Source organism: Lissotriton vulgaris, chromosome 5 (assembly GCF_964263255.1).
Source record: "Lissotriton vulgaris chromosome 5, aLisVul1.2, whole genome shotgun sequence".
Lineage (NCBI taxonomy): Eukaryota > Metazoa > Chordata > Amphibia > Caudata > Salamandridae > Lissotriton > Lissotriton vulgaris.
Window position 1 is genome coordinate 2,029,547,396 of NC_141693.1, and position 17,263 is coordinate 2,029,564,658.

Here is a 17,263-nt window from a genome sequence, read left to right on the forward strand (position 1 = left end):
AAATATCACTGCTGAGCTCCAGGCTACGAGGCTCGTCACCTTACAAAACAGGATGGTGTTAGATGGCATCCTTGCTGATCGGGGAGGGGCCTGTCGCGTTATTGGCAGTCGCTGCTGTGTGTGCATCCCAGACCACGCCCCCAATGTATATGCTGCCATACAGAAGTTGCATAGGCTATCATCTGACATACACCAAGAACGTGGTACTTGGACCCTTGCCGGATGGTTCTGGTGTATATTCATGTCCTGGGGTTGTAAGATTCTTATCTTTCTAGTTGCAATTGCTGGTATTATCTTCACATGTTGTCTTTGTATTCACTGCCTCCCTGCTTGTTGTGCTTATTGTGTGAATACTCTGGCGCCTAAGCCAAAGATTTCAGTCCATGACACTAATGCCACAATAATGATGATGAAAGATATTAATGAGCTTATATTAATTGATGAGGGCATCTTTGAATTTTGACAATGCATATATCAGTTTGAACAGGTAGTATTTATCTTCTGTAAGGGATTATTTGCTTTTAGACAGTAATAAAATAGTTTAGCGAATGCTAAATCAGGGTCAGTTGGAATGTAATTGTTTTAGTTGAAGATCTCCATGCATTGTATGTTTTAAGTTAGGATTTGCTGCACCATTTTATTTTCAGCCGCCATTTTGAGCCATGATTGAAACTAACCTTTGTCTAACTCCTTACTCTCTGTCTGCCTAGCTGTAAGCAGCTGTGATTTTTGTTTGTTTCTCTAAGGCTTCGCACTGCTAATGAATATACACTGCCTTTGCTAGTGCATACCTTTCCCACTATATAGTCCTGCTCCCGCTTTTAGAGCGGCGGGCACAGGCAGAGTGGCCTTGGCGGCGAGATAGCATGTACCCTGTCTCAGGATCGCAACCCATACTTCTGTATCTCCTTTGTTTGCCAGTTGTCAACTGGAAATTTCCAGTCTGGGCGTGTCTTTATTGGTCTACAATGTAAATTATGTGTCTCCATGCTTGCAATCCAAGGAGGCTGGTCAGACCGGACTCCACTCGAGTATACCTGAATAAAATATCATTGGTTTATATTCTCTACTGTCTGACCGACTCTTCATTTGTGTGGAATGCTGAGATGTGGTCGCGAGTGACCCTGGTGACCCTAATCAAGTCACTTCCTTCAGTGTTCCTTTCCATGGACTCAACCCCTTCTCATGGACCAGGGCACTGGTGCAGTGTTCTTTCCCATGGGCCAGGGCTCCTGTGCAGTGTTCCTTGCCATGGACCAGGGCTCAGGTGCAGTGTTCCTTACCATGGACCAGGGCATATGTGTTTCCATGTGTGATGTTGGGATTTATAGTGCAGTACTGTTCTCTGTGTACTAGGGATGTTGTGTTAGCTGTGCAGTGACAGCATGCCAGTGACGTTTTTATTACCCCTGCATGTTTACCTCACCCAGGTCTTACCCTGGAGAAACTGGACCGAAGCACTGGACCAGTGAACGCTACGAACACCTCATGAAGCTCAAACAAGCCGCTCTGGACTATGCCCGGCAGCAGTGGGCCGACTACATCTTGGTAAGTCACCTGTGACTTGTGGTGGGCACCGGGCTCTGTATGAGGGTCTTTTCTGTAAGATCAGTGGAAGGTACCTTACCACTACTGACAGGGCAACAAAGGTCACTGAATGGGCAACAAAGGTCACTGAACGGGCAACAAAGGCCACTGTCAGTGCAACAAAAGTTACTTAGTACCCAAAAAGCTTTGCAAGGTCTCTCTCGTTTCTGATTGGTTAGAGCTTTCATCTATTGCTTCCCTGATCTCAGTTGTTGAGGTTTGTGGTGTTCATTTGTTTTAGGTTCAGTCTCCCTAGGTCACAGTACAGCTCTGTGTTATCGGAGCTTAGAGGATCTCTCATGTTTTGTGGCGTTGACCGCACCTGTGTCTCTCTTCTGTCCTTTGATACAGACCTTTAAAGGATCTCTCCTGTTTTTTATTGAGTTGACCATCCCTGTCTCTCTCTTCTGTCTTTTCATATAGACCTTTAGAGGGTCTCTCTCATGTGTTATGGAGTTGACCACACCTGTGTCTCACTTCTGTCCTTTGAAATCGACCTTTGAAGGGTCTCTCCCATGTTTTGTGGAGTTGATCACTCTTGTGCCTCTCTTCAGAGCTTTGATATCGACCTTTAGTGGGTCTCTCTCATGTTTTGTGGAGTTGGCCACACCTGTGTCTGTGAAGGGTCTCCTTCGCGGTTTATGGTGTTTATCACTGCGGAATCCCTTCTCTGGTTTATGTTGTTTTTCCTTCATCTTTGTTGATGAGTTTTGTCTGATACATGTCTTAATCATTGGTGTTGACCTCTAGGTGGTGGCTCGGCTTTTAGTGTTCAGCATTGGAGGTTCTCACTCTCTGCTGTGTTTTGTGAGGTGGACTGTGCTGGGGTCCCACTTATGTTCTGTGGTAGAGAGCTTTGAACGTCTCCCATGTTTCTTGAGCAGTGCATTGTTCTCCTCTGTTTTATGTTGTTTTTCCCTTGTTCTTTGCGGCTGAGTTTTGTCTGATTTCTTTCCTGATCTCTAGTGTTTACCTGTCTGTGGTGTCTCTGCTGTTAGTGTTCAGGTGTGAAGGGTGTCTCCCATGTTTGTTTCACCTCTGTTTTATGTTGTTTTTCCCATGTTCTTTGCTGCTGAGTTTTGTCTGATTTCTTTCCTGATCTCTAGTGTTTACCTGTCTGTGGTGTCTCTGCTGTTCAGGTGTGAAGGGTGTCTCCCATGTTTGTTTCTCCTCTGTTTTATGTTGTTTTTCCCATGTTCTTTGCTGCTGAGTTTTGTCTGATTTCTTTCCTGATCTCTAGTGTTTACCTGTCTGTGGTGTCTCTGCTGTTAGTGTTCAGGTGTGAAGGGTGTCTCCCATGTTTGTTTCTCCTCTGTTTTATGTTGTTTTCCCATGTTCTTTGATGCTGAGTTTTGTCTGATTTCTTTCCTGATCTCTAGTGTTTACCTGTCTGTGGTGTCTCTGCTGTTAGTGTTCAGGTGTGAAGGGTGTCTCCCATGTTTGTTTCTCCTCTGTTTTATGTTGTTTTTCCCATGTTCTTTGCTGCTGAGTTTTGTCTGATTTCTTTCCTGATCTCTAGTGTTTACCTGTCTGTGGTGTCTCTGCTGTTAGTGTTCAGGTGTGAAGGGAGTCTCCCATGTTTGTTTCTCCTCTGTTTTATGTTGTTTTTCCCATGTTCTTTGCTGCTGAGTTTCGTCTGATTTCTTTCCTGATCTCTAGTGTTTACCTGTCTGTGGTGTCTCTGCTGTTCAGGTGTGAAGGGTGTCTCCCATGTTTGTTTCTCTCTGTTTTATGTTGTTTTTCCCATGTTCTTTGCTGCTGAGTTTTGTCTTATTTCTTTCCTGATCTCTAGCGTTTACTTGTCTGTGGTGTCTCTGCTGTTAGTGTTCAGGTGTGAAGGGTGTCTCCCATGTTTGTTTCTCCTCTGTTCGCCTGCTCGCAGGACACTCCAGCGCCGCACGGCCACCAGCCGTGCCGGTGCCCTCTCCCTTCGCTGCTCAGCCTCGCTCAGACCTCCGCCCAGCTCCGCCCAGCTGACCCGCCTCCCCCTGCGGCGTGCTCAGCTGCTAGGCAACGCTCGCACTCCGTGAGCGCTCTCCACCTCCAACTCGGCTCTGCCGGATCAGGTAGCACCCTGCTGCCCGGTTTGTCTTTCTGCGCTACTGTTTAGTTCAGTTTCTAGAATTGTGACTTGTGACTGCGGTTTTTCTGCACGTTTCTCTGGTGCTCGTTCCCCCTGTGCCCTCCCCGCCCCGCTTCCCGCCGCTGTTCTCGCGGCCACGCCCTCTTCCTTTCTGTGCCCTCCCCGCTCCCGCCTCCCAGCTGCCCCTCCCTCCCACAGGTGCATATAGGGTGACCGCGCGGCGCTGACCTGCGTGACCTGCTCGCAGGACACTCCAGCGCCGCACGGCCACTAGCCGTGCCGGTGCCCTCTCCCTTCGCTGCTCAGCCTCGCTCAGACCTCCGCCCAGCTCCGCCCAGCTGACCCGCCTGCCCCTGCGGCGTGCTCTGCTGCTAGGCAACGCTCGCACTCCGTGAGCGCTCTCCACCTCCAACTCGGCTCCGCCGGATCAGGTAGCACCCTGCTGCCCGGTTTGTCTTTCTGCGCTACTGTTTAGTTCAGTTTCTAGAATTGTGACTTGTGACTGCGGTTTTTCTGCACGTTTCTCTGGTGCTCGTTCCCCCTGTGCCCTCCCCGCCCCGCACCCCGCTTCCCGCCGCTGTTCTCGTGGCCACGCCCTCTTCCTTTCTGTGCCCTCCCCGCTCCCGCCTCCCAGCTGCCCCTCCCTCGCTCCGCCCCCCCCCCACTCTCCACTTATGGCAGAGTGGATAACGCGCAGCGGTCACGCGCAGCGGACACGCCGATTGTGCGCCGAAGGCGCGCCAAAGGTAAGCCCATCTGCGCCCGTCCGCGCCTGGACCGCACCCAGTGCCAGAACCCCTGGCCCCCACCGACGGAAGACAACCCGACTGTCCTACGACGGCACCAAACTCATCGCACTCAACACCGGCGGGATCCCTGGATGCTACCGAGCCACTCCGAGGCGCACCCACGGACCCTTCAGCTGCCACGCCTGCAAGTTCACCTGCATCCGGACCTGCCCCGCACCAGCACCCGCCAAGCCGAACACCAGCAGCAACCACCTCAAGTGCATCCTGGTCAACACCCGCTCCGTCCACAGACACGCCATCGAACTCTGGAACCTCCTCGACACCACAGCTCCTGACGTTGCCTTCCTCCAGGAAACCTGGATGAACGACTCCTCAGCACCCGCCATCGCCATCCCAGAGGGATACAAGATCACCCGAAGAGACCGCGTCAAACAGACGGGAGGAGGCATCGCCATCATCCACAGGGACACCATCCACATCACAACCAACACCGACGACACCCTGACAACCGCCGAACACCTGCACTTCCAGATCCGCACCGACCCGAACACCACCCTCAGAGGCACCCTGATCTACCGACCCCTGGGACAACGCACACAATTCAGTGAGGACATCGCCGACTTCGTCAGCCCGCACGCCCTCCTCTCCGCTGACTACATCCTCCTGGGGGACCTCAACTTCCACCTGGAGAACAACAAGGACCGCAACACCATCACCCTGATCGACAACCTCGCCAACCTCGGACTCAAGCAGCTGGTGTCCACCCCCACCCACCTTGCCGGACACACACTCGACGCCGTCTTCTCAGCCAGCATAGACATCGCCTTCAGCCACGCCACTGGACTCCACTGGACGGACCACAGCTGCGTCCACTTCACCTTCAGAAAAACGACGATCCACCACCACCAGCAACAGGTTGCTTGAAGAAGCTGGAACAAGATCACAGCCGACCAGCTCGCCGCTTCCCAGAGCCAGCACCCTCCCGCCAGCTCAGCAAACCCCAGCCAGGCCGCCGACAACCTCACGAAGTGGATCAGCAACTGCGCGGACGAACTCGCCCCACTGAGGACCCCGCCCAGCAGACCCGGCAGCAAGAAGGCCCCATGGTTCACCGACAAACTCAAGAGCTCCAAGAAGAATTGCCGAGCCCTCGAGAAAGCCTGGAGAAGGGAACCAACACCGGACAACATGACCGCCCTCAAGCTTGCCACCCGGAAGTACCACCAACTGATCCGCGCCACCAAGAAAACTGCATTCAAGGACCGGCTGGACAACAACGCACACAATTGCAAGGAACTCTTCAACATCGTGAAAGAGCTCTCCAACCCCAACGCCGGAAACAACGACATCACCCCTTCGCAAGACCTCTGCAATTCCCTCGCATCCTACTTCCACAACAAGATCGCGGACATACACAACAGCTTCAACACTCAACCGACGCACGCCACGACCGAACCACCGCCCCCCACCACCACCCTCCACGCCTGGACCCCGATCAGCACTGAAGACACCATCCGCATGATGAATTCCATCCACTCCGGATCTCCGACCGACCCCTGCCCTCACCACGTCTTCAACAAGGCCGACGCTGTCATCGCACCCCACCTGCGGGACATCATCAACACCTCCTTCGACACCGCCACCTTCCCGGAGAGCTGGAAGCACGCCGAACTCAGCGCCCTACTAAAGAAACCTACAGCGGACCCCACCAAACTCAAGAATTACCACCCCATCTCGCTCCTCCCGTTCCCAGCCAAAGTCATCGAGAAGACCGTCAACAAACAGCTGGCCGCCTTCCTCGAGACGAATGGATCCCTCGACCCCTCACAGTATGGCTTCCGAGCCAACCACAGCACCGAGACCGCCCTCATCGTTGCCACCGATGACATCCGAGCCCTGATGGACAACGGAGAAACAGCGGCCCTCATCCTCCTAGACCTCTCCGCGGCATTCGACACTGTCTGCCACCGCACCCTAGTGCAGCGCCTCAGCTACGTCCTCGCTGAGCCCCACCCTCTTCAACATCTACATGAGCCCCCTCGCGGCCATCGCACGCCAACACAACCTCAACATCATCTCCTACGCTGACGACACCCAGCTGATCCTCTCCCTGACCAACGACCCCGCCGCCGCCAGAGCCAACCTTCACAAAGGGATGAAAGACGTAGCCGAGTGGATGACGACCAGCCGCCTGAAACTGAACTCAGACAAGACAGAAGTCCTCATCCTGGGCTCCTCGCCCTCCACCTGGGACGACTCCTGGGGGCCCCCGGCCCTGGGCACCGCACCCAAACCGACAGACCACGCACGCAACCTGGGCTTCATCTTGGACTCCTCCCTCACCATGACCAGACAAGTCAACGCCGTCTCCTCGTCATGCTTCAACATCCTGCGCATGCTACGGAAGATCTTCCGGTGGATCCCCACCGAGACCAGGAAGACGGTCACCCAGGCCCTCGTCACCAGCCGACTGGACTACGGCAACGCCCTCTACGCCGGAACCACCGCCAAGCTCCAGAAGAGACTCCAAACGGATCCAGAACGCCTCAGCCAGACTCGTCCTCGACATCCCTCGACACAGCCACATCTCCGGACATCTGAGAGACCTGCATTGGCTCCCCGTCAACAAAAGAATCACCTTCCGCCTCCTCACCCACGCACACAAAGCCCTACACGATCAAGGCCCGAGCTACCTCAACAACCGCATCAACTTCTACGCTCCCAAACGTCATTTCCGATCAGCCAGCCACGCCCTCGCCGCCGTCCCCCGCATCCGAAGAACGACAACAGGAGGAAGGTCCTTCTCCTACCTGGCCGCCAAGACCTGGAACTCCCTCCCTCCCGACCTGCGCCTGACCCAAGACCACCTCTCGTTCAGGAAGAAGTTCAAGACCAACCCCCCAAGCGCCTTGAGACCCTCCGGGCAAGTAGTGCACTCTATAAATGTCTGTGATTGATTGATTGATTATGTTGTTTTTCCCATGTTCTTTGCTGCTGAGTTTTGTCTGATTTCTTTCCTGATCTCTAGTGTTTACCTGTCTGTGGTGTCTCTGCTGTTAGTGTTCAGGTGTGAAGGGTGTCTCCCATGTTTGTTTCTCCTCTGTTTTATGTTGTTTTTCCCATGTTCTTTGCTGCTGAGTTTTGCCTGATTTCTTTCCTGATCTCTAGTGTTTACCTGTCTGTGGTGTCTCTGCTGTTCAGGTGTGAAGGGTGTCTCCCATGTTTGTTTCTCCTCTGTTTTATGTTGTTTTTCCCATGTTCTTTGCTGTTGAGTTTTGTCTGATTTCTTTCCTGATCTCTAGTGTTTACCTGTCTGTGGTGTCTCTGCTGTTAGTGTTCAGGTGTGAAGGGTGTCTCCCATGTTTGTTTCTCCTCTGTTTTATGTTGTTTTCCCATGTTCTTTGATGCTGAGTTTTGTCTGATTTCTTTCCTGATCTCTAGTGTTTACCTGTCTGTGGTGTCTCTGCTGTTAGTGTTCAGGTGTGAAGGGTGTCTCCAATGTTTGTTTCTCCTCTGTTTTATGTTGTTTTTCCCATGTTCTTTGCTGCTGAGTTTTTTCTGATTTCTTTCCTGATCTCTAGTGTTTACCTGTCTGTGGTGTCTCTGCTGTTAGTGTTCAGGTGTGAAGGGTGTCTCCTATGTTTGTTTCTCCTCTGTTTTATGTTGTTTTTCCCATGTTCTTTGCTGCTGAGTTTTGTCTGATTTCTTTCCTGGTCTCTAGTGTTTATCTGTCTGTGGTGTCTCTGCTGTTCAGGTGTGAAGGGTGTCTCCCATGTTTGTTTCTCCTCTGTTTTATGTTGTTTTTCCCATGTTCTTTGCTGCTGAGTTTTGTCTTATTTCTTTCCTGATCTCTAGTGTTTACCTGTCTGTGGTGTCTCTGCTGTTAGTGTTCAGGTGTGAAGGGTGTCTCCCATGTGTGTTTCTCCTCTGTTTTATGTTTTTTTTCCCATGTTCTTTGCTGCTGAGTTTTGTCTGATTTCTTTCCTGATCTCTAGTGTTTACCTGCCTGTGGTGTCTCTGCTGTTAGTGTTCAGGTGTGAAGGGTGTCTCCCATGTTTGTTTCTCCTCTGTTTTATGTTGTTTTTCCCATGTTCTTTGCTGCTGAGTTTTGTCTGATTTATTTCCTGATCTCTAGTGTTTACCTGTCTGTGGTGTCTCTGCTGTTAGTGTTCAGGTGTGAAGGGTGTCTCCCATGTTTGTTTCTCCTCTGTTTTATGTTGTTTTTCCCATGTTCTTTGCTGCTGAGTTTTGTCTGATTTCTTTCCTGATCTCTAGTGTTTACCTGTCTGTGGTGTCTCTGCTGTTAGTGTTCAGGTGTGAAGGGTGTCTCCCATGTTTGTTTCTCCTCTGTTTTATGTTGCTTTTCCCATGTTCTTTGCTGCTGAGTTTTGTCTGATTTCTTTCCTGATCTCTAGTGTTTACCTGTCTGTGGTGTCTCTGCTGTTAGTGTTCAGGTGTGAAGGGTGTCTCCCATGTTTGTTTCTCCTCTGTTTTATGTTGTTTTTCCCATGTTCTTTGCTGCTGAGTTTTGTCTGATTTCTTTCCTGATCTCTAGTGTTTACCTGTCTGTGGTGTCTCTGCTGTTAGTGTTCAGGTGTGAAGGGTGTCTCCCATGTTTGTTTCTCCTTTGATTTATGTTGTTTTTCCCTTGTTCTTTGCTGCTGAGTTTTGTCTGATTTCTTTCCTGATCTCTAGTGTTTACCTGTCTGTGGTGTCTCTGCTGTTAGTGTTCAGGTGTGAAGGGTGTCTCCCATGTTTGTTTCTCCTCTGTTTTATGTTGTTTTTCCCATGTTCTTTGCTGCTGAGTTTTGTCTGATTTCTCTCCTGTCCGCTGGTGTTGACCTCTCTGCTTTCAGTGTTCTTTCTTCTTTGGAGGGTCTCCCTTGTGCTCTGTAGTGCTGGCCCTGCAGGGCTCTCACCTCTCTTCTGTGATACGGAGCAGTGTTTCTTAACCTTTTGACCTCAGTGGACCTCGCTTTGGGCCTGTTAGAAATATAAATCACGTCGGATATAATCGGATTCATATTTCGAGGGGCGGGATAATCAGTGACCGTTATGATGGAGTAACCCGTCCGCTGAGATCTAAATCAGACCAGAACCATTACTGGAGCCCAAGGATCCCACTGAATCCTTACTGGAATCTGGGGACCCAGCCTAAGCATTTGTGATGATTTGAAATGTAAAACAACAATCAAAAATACAGAAACAAGCATTCATCGAACAAATACACAAATGATGATAAAGTATTTAATTGGCAAACAAAGATTTAAATGGTCTCGCCCATGTTTTATTGTGTTGAGCCGTGCGGAGGTCTCTGTTCTGTTATGTGATATAGCACTTTGAAGGTTGTATCCTGTGTTTTTTGGAGTTAGCCATGCAGGGTCCTCACTTTTGTTTGTCTGTGCGGGGGTCAGAGTGTGAAAGGTCCATGGTTGGGCTTGATGACTGTAGCTCCTAGAAGCTGGATTGCTGCTATGCCATTTATGTCCCATGCTGGACACAGCATGATTCTACATGGTCTAACATGGTCGCTCACAGCGGACTGAAGCCTGTAGCACTTCGAGTCCAGCCTCTCCACTGCAGACTGAGCACCAGTGTGCCAGAGCCTGTTTGGGGGTCCATCAGTGCCAGCATGGCCATAGATGTGGGCCGGGGTTGTTTGCCCTGCTGTACCAGCGTCTCTCCTACTGTGGTTCTGCAAACTGGGCCAAGTAGAAGCCCATCACCTCTTGGTAGTCGTGAAGAGCAGTCACAGGCTTCAAAGGGAGGCAGCTGTGAGGGCTCTGCTCTCAGACGACCCCCAAGGGTGTGAAAATGGTCCTTTCCAGCCCAGTGCTTATCTTAGTAAAAAAACAAGTGTTTAACACACACTCAGGACTCAGCAATAAATAAATCAAAACAAGAAGGATCTGGTGAAGAGCCTCTTGTGTAGGACTCCTGGCAAGGAGGCCCCTCTGCCCTCTCCTAGTCTGAAATACCTCAGTGTCATCTTCAGCACAATTAGTCAATTCAGTGTCCTGGTGTTCCCTGCATCGAGGTGGTTATGCTGTCCGCCTCAGGTCACAGGGCTCGGTCCTGGTCATCCCTGCGCCAGGGGGGTTATGCCATCCGCAGCCGGTCACAGGGCTCGGTCCTGGTCCTCCCTGCGCCAGGGGGGTTATGCCATCCGCAGCCGGTCACTGGGCTCGTGCTGAATCTCTTCAGCGACCTGGTGCTTCCTGCGTTGAGGTGGTGATGCCATCCGCCTCAGGTCACAGAGCTCGGGAGCAAAATCTCTTCAGGAGCTTCAGTGCCGTTGCAGTCGCTTGGCCGGTCCGGGGCACTTACGGTCAACATCTCAGCAACCTCCGAGTTTCTGGGCACACAGTGGCACATGGGTCAAGGCAGCAGCTTCACTTCTAATGAGGCAGTCCACATAGACACAAGTGACGCAGGCTTACACTGGTGTCTTCTATAGTGTGCAGATCGCATGCGCAGGCTTGAGGCCAAGGCCACGGTTGCAAGAGCAAAGACAGTCAGGCACACTTGGCGAGGGCTGTGTTGTTACAATAGTTGCCTCTTTAGCTATACAAAGTGCTTGGGCAGACTTTGGGACAAGTTCTAGAAGGTGACCCACTTAGGGCCACCTTGGTCACCTCGGACCACCTCTCAGCCTTCCATGCTAAATGAAGAGTCAGGGAAACAGTGGAGAATATACACCAATAATCATTTATTATATATGCTCAGTCTGTCTGTACAGTCTCGAGAGAGGACTACAGAGGGAACTGAGGAACAGTAAGCATAGGGATATATTATATGCATGGTCAACTAATACAATGCCCACAGATGTAGGTGAACAGCTCAAGTAAAAACAAGCATTAGAAATGCAATCGGGCTCGGATTTATTTGAGTTTGAGCTAATGGCATTGTAAATGCCAATGTCTTTTTGCCATGTGTTATGGAGTGTGTGCATGTGGTGTGTAGTGGAAGTATGTTGGTTGAATTGTAATTTTACCAATGGTGGCATGCTGTGCTTTATATGAATATGTTTAAAAGTAAAGTGTACCATACTGCGATTGCTTGGTGGAAAAGTGCACTGCCGGCTGGAGGTGTGTGTGCCTGGTGGAAGGGTGCACTGACGGCTGGTGGGTGTGTGCTTGGTAAAAGCGTGCACAGATGGATGATGGTTGTTGGTGTTTGTGCATGGTGAAAGCATTCATTGACGGCTGGGGGTGTGTTGTTGTGTGTGTTGTTTTCTGTGTGCTGGTGAGTGTGTGCTGGTGAGTCTGTGGGGGTGAGCCTGGGGAGTGAGTGTGGTGGTGACTGTGTTGTGTTGAGTGGTGACAAGTGTGTGGTGTTGAGAGACTGAGGTGTGTGGTTTGTGTGTGCGTTATGTGTGTGTGGTGTTTTCTGCACACTCACACACTGCCCCGTAACATTCACACACTGCTCACCCGCACACTCCCAATGTCACCCTGCATAGTCACACACTGTTTACCCTGAACACTCATTCTGCACACTCACACAATGTGCACCCTGACACACTGTCTCTGCAGTCACTCTGCACTCACTGTCACTCTGCACTCACTGTCACTCTGCACTCACTGTCACTCTGCACTCACTGTCACTCTGCACTCACTGTCACTCTGCACTCACTGTCACTCTGCACTCACCGCCACTCTGCACTCACCGCCACTCTGCACTCACCGCCACTCTGCACTCACCTGCACTCTGCACCACTCTGCACCACCACTCTGCACCGCCACTCTGCACCGCCGCACCGCCACTCTGCACCGCCACTCTGCACCGCCACTCTGCACCGCCACTCTGCACCGCCACTCTGCACTCTGCGCCGCCATTCTGCGCCGCCACTCTGCACCGCCACTCTGCACCGCCACTCTGCACTCTGCACCTCCGCACCGCCACTCTGCACCGCCACTCTGCACCGCCACTCTGCACCGCCACTCTGCACTCTGCGCCGCCATTCTGCGCCGCCACTCTGCGCCGCCACTCTGCGCCGCCACTCTGCACCGCCACTCTGCACCGCCACTCTGCACTCTGCACCGCCACTCTGCACCACCACTCTGCACTCTGCACCGCCGCACCACCACTCTGCACTCTGCACCACTCTGCACCACCACTCTGCACCGCCACTCTGCACCTCTACTGCCACTCTGCACCGCCACTCTGCACCGCCACTCTGCACCGCCACTCTGCACTCTGCACCGCCACTCTGCACTCTGCACCGCCACTCTGCACTCTGCACCGCCACTCTGCACCGCCACTCTGCACTCTGCACCGCCACTCTGCACTCTGCACCGCCACTCTGCACCGCCACTCTGCACTCTGCACCGCCACTCTGCACCGCCACTCTGCACTCTGCACCTCCGCACCGCCACTCTGCACCGCCACTCTGCGCCGCCACTCTGCACTCTGCACCTCCGCACCGCCACTCTGCGCCGCCACTCTGCGCCGCCACTCTGCATCGGGTATTACTAGTAGCGGAGAGGAGAGAGTGCAACCAGCGATGGCAAGAAAATAGGAGGGGCGGGGGGATAGTAGAAAAGAAGGGAGGAGGTGAGACGAACTAAGAAAGGAATGAATTGCACACTTAGGATGGCGAGTCTCTTTATACAAGCTGCAGCCAAAGTGCAAAAAAAGGTATGTCAAGGATTTACAACGAAGTGCAACATTAAAACACACACAATGTGTTCACAGCCTGTGTTTTTTGCAAAGTTCGGTCTTGGCCTCAATTACGAAACCAAAAAAAAACCAATACCCTTAGGTTTATCATTGATTCTGTGACCATGTACCAACAGGTCAATTACATCACCACATACTTTGTCACCTAAAATCTCATACGAGTAATCGATCTATCTGGTTCCACCCAATTAGAGCAGTTTTGGAGAAAATAAAAGTCCGCCTTCATATTCCAATCAATTACAGCAGTTAAAATGGTGACCTGGTGTAGACAAACAAACAGTTCTCCTTCCTCAGTCAGTCCTGCATCACTAACAATCACCAACAATAATCATTCTAGAATGCTGCTTTGTCTGATGATGTCAGCTTGCGCTTTGAGACATATTTTGACATCATTCACCGGATGGCCCCTTAAGGTACCGCCAAGCATGCCCCTTGTTGCAGCCAATCGCTGTGTGGATCACATCACACCTAAGTACCGTACCTTCACACCAATCACATTATGACTTAAATTACATCCACACCTGCCCACCTTCCCAATTGGTAATAGCACGTTAAAGAGCATTTTTTTCAATCATCTTGAGCACTTTCCGAGCCACCCGGGATTTCATTGAATTTCTAAAATAAATAAAATCATAGGGAATGTGGCATTGATTCAGCATTAAATAGACAGCACATAAGTGCCTCATTCACACCATTACTTTTAAGAGCGTGGACACATTAATATTCCTGCCGAGCTGTGAATTGGAAGCTGGCCCGACGCTTTTCGCAAGCTTTCAGAAGGTGCTTGCGCTCAATCTATGACTCACAGATCCGAACAAACTCTGCTCACGATGGACTGCCGAAATCAAAAGCATGACTCACAACAAACTCGGACAGGCTAGAAATATGAAAGCGTGAGATAAAAACTCCACAACCAAATGGACGTTTGGCCACGAATTTCCACTGTATTCAAGCTTTTTGGACCAAAATGGGATACACGTAATATAATAATCTGCTGTAACGGACCAATCAATGTAGTCCGTGGAATGTAATGTAGCATGGACTTGAAAGAGGCGCGGTCAAATTTATTAGAACAGGAACAATATTGAGACTATGAAAGCAGTCTTACGCTTGAAGCCTGCAGACTAGGCACTGGCCACGCTGCACGAGTGAGCATATATATTTATTTGTATTCTGGTCTGAAGTATGGTGATGAGTGAGGCTGATGAAGCCCTTTCCCGGCCTGGCATGCAGCAGCTGCGCGCTGAGCGCTGCTGAATGGTGAACGCGCCCGGCCATCTGCATTCACTTACGGAGGCACCCTGACAGCTCCTAATTATAATTAATGTACTTCTTTGCGCGAGCACGAACGAAATATGCCCAAAATGGCGGAACAAAACTACATTTACCCTATCACTTCAAGCCTATTAAAACGACAGCACAACGAACACGAATCACTGGCCAGATGACAGAACACGCAAAGGAATGTGTGGAATTTGTCTCGGCAAAAGCCCTAGGAGATACTTTTTTTTCTTCTTTAACATTAGTTCTCGAAACTCCTCCCACTTTACAGTGGGGAGGAGTCCGAGCCCTAAAAAGGGCAGCCCTTCAGCGACCGGGTTCCACAGACAGAGCTGACAACAGATGCATCCCTAACACGTTGGGAGCACATGTCCAAAACTACACAATTCAAGGCCTGTGGAGCCCCAACAGAAACAGCTTCACATCAATCACCTGGAGCTCCTAGCGATTTTTCTGGCTCTCAAAGATTTTCAAGTTCAGTTAGTATGCAAAACTGTACAAATTCGTACAGACAACATGACAGCCATGTACTATATTCAAAAACAGGCGGGACACACTCCCTCCAACTGTCCCAGCTAGCACAGGAAATCTGGAGATGAGCCATTCATCACAAAATCTATCTCCTGGCAGATCACCTCCCAGGAGTGGACAATCAGATGGCAGATCTGTTAAGTCTACAGACACAACAGATCCATGAATGGGAGCTACATCCTCAAGTCCTCCTCCCATTCTTTCAAATGTGGAGCTTCCCAAACATAGACCTGCATCTAAACACAAAATGCCCAAACTTCGCGTCCAGACATCCACACCCATTGTCAGAAGGCAGTGCTCTATGGATGAACTGGTCAGGGATATTTGTTACGCTTTTCCGCCTTTCTCACTCATTCCATTAGTAGTTCAGAAGCTCAAAGACAGGCGTCCCTGACATTAATCCTGGCTGCTCCCACATGGGCATGTCAACCATGGTTCACAACCCTATTAGAACTCTCAGTAGTTCCTCATCAAAAACTATGTCTTTCACCCAATCTCCTCCCCCAGAGCCATGGAGAGATAAGAGATCCAGATCCCAGCCATCTCAACCTTGAGATCTGGCTCCTGAAGTCTTAGAGTTTGGCTACCTCAATCTACCGCTGGACTGCATGAATATTATCATGGAAGCTAGACGTCCTACAACAAGAGCCTGCTATGCCGCCAAGTGGAAGCGGTTTGTAATTTACTGTAACAACAACCACATTAACCTGCTTGATGCTTCGGTACAAAACATAATTTGCTGTTTGTTACATCTGCAACGTTCCAACTTAGCATACACATCTGTCCGCTTACATCTTGCTGCAGTAGCTGTATACCTCCAAAATAGGCAGCATCTATCTCTTCTTTTTCCGAGTTCCAATCATTAAAGCATTTACGGAGGGACTCAAAAGAGTTATTCCACCGAGACCTCCCCCTCCCCTAGTGTGGAATCTCAACATTGTTCTCCCTAGACTAATGGGTCCACCCTTTGAGCCATTGCTCAGATGTGAACTGCAATTTCTTACATGGAAAATGACCTTTCTAGGCACTATCACATCACTCGGAAGAGTCAGTGAGATCCAGGCATTCACTATAGAAGAATCTTTTTTGCAAATGCACCAGAACAAAGTAGGCCAGCCCTGAATTCCTTCCTAAAGTCATTTTTGCCTTTCACATTAAACAATCAGCTGAGTTACCTGTTTTCTTCCCTCAACCAGATTCAGTGGCAGGAGGTGCCCTACACACATTAGTTGTGAAGAGAGCATTATATTGAAAGGACCACACCTTTCCGTAACACCAATCAACTTTTTGTCGCTTTTGCTCCACCACACAAGGGCAATCCCATATCAAAATCAGGTATTGCAAGGTGGATAGTCAAGTGCATTCAAATATGCTATGCAAAAGCTAAACGAACATTACCAGTCCCCCCTAGAGCGCACTCTACACGTAAACTCGGGGCTTCTACGATATTTCTAGGGAATATACCCATAGACATCATATGCAAAGCTGCAGCAGGGTCCAGCCCTCATACATTCACAAAACCTTACTCAGTGGATGTGTTAGCAGAACAACAAGCTAGGGTGAGCCAGGCAGTTCTGCGTACACTATTTCAGACCACTGCAACAGCTACAGGTTAGCCACCACTTTGGGAGATAACTGCTGTATAGTCTATGCATAGCATGTGCTCTACAGCTCATATGCCTCGAACGGAAAATGCTACTTACCAGTATGCATCTGTTCTTGGCATTTAGAGCTGTAGAGTCATATGCACCCACCCACCTCCCCGGGCACTTATACCTGTTGCAGTAATATCTTACTTCGATGCATGCATTCATGGACATCTCCTCTCACTCCTCTTACTAACTCCATTATCACTCTCTGCGGGAAAACAATCTAACAATGGAGTCGATGCCCATCCGTACTATCACCGAAAGGAGGAGTCACCTACCTCGTGACTGAAAAGACTTCTCCAAAGAAAAGCAAAGTGCAAACATCCGGGCCCAACACTAGATGGCGATCTATGCAAAAGCATATGGTTCTACAGCTCTCCTTGCCAAGAACAGATGCATACTGGTAAGTAACATTTCCCGTCCACCCCTTACCCCTGCTAGCCGTGGAGTAATCAAAATCTGCAGCAAAAGGACCTCTTTGAATATCAGAGGGAAGCCTGTCCCTTGTTTCCCCACTTCAAAGCCTCGGTCCCCTCCCTCCAGTCCCAGGATCGGCACCGATACACCAGAAAAGTAACGCCACCTCCAGCCTGTGCACATGAAGAGGCAAGGGTTTCCCAAAATGTAAAAGACAGGTTTCCTTCACTTTGTCCCAGAAAGACACGCCAAGTGTGTGAATTGTGCAGACCACACGCAAACAT

At 50.3% G+C, this 17,263-nt stretch overlaps 1 protein-coding gene across 3 annotated transcripts in view; it reads left to right on the forward strand.

Moving 5' to 3' along the window:
- Positions 1–17,263, forward strand: part of CERCAM (cerebral endothelial cell adhesion molecule) — a 202,271-nt gene that overhangs the window by 45,220 nt on the left and 139,788 nt on the right. For all 3 annotated transcript variants that reach the window (XM_086924932.1, XM_086924931.1, XM_086924930.1), the window contains exon 3: positions 1,431–1,548. In XM_086924932.1, coding sequence (XP_086781058.1) covers positions 1,431–1,548 — 118 coding nt within the window. The remainder of the gene's footprint in view (positions 1–1,430; positions 1,549–17,263) is intronic.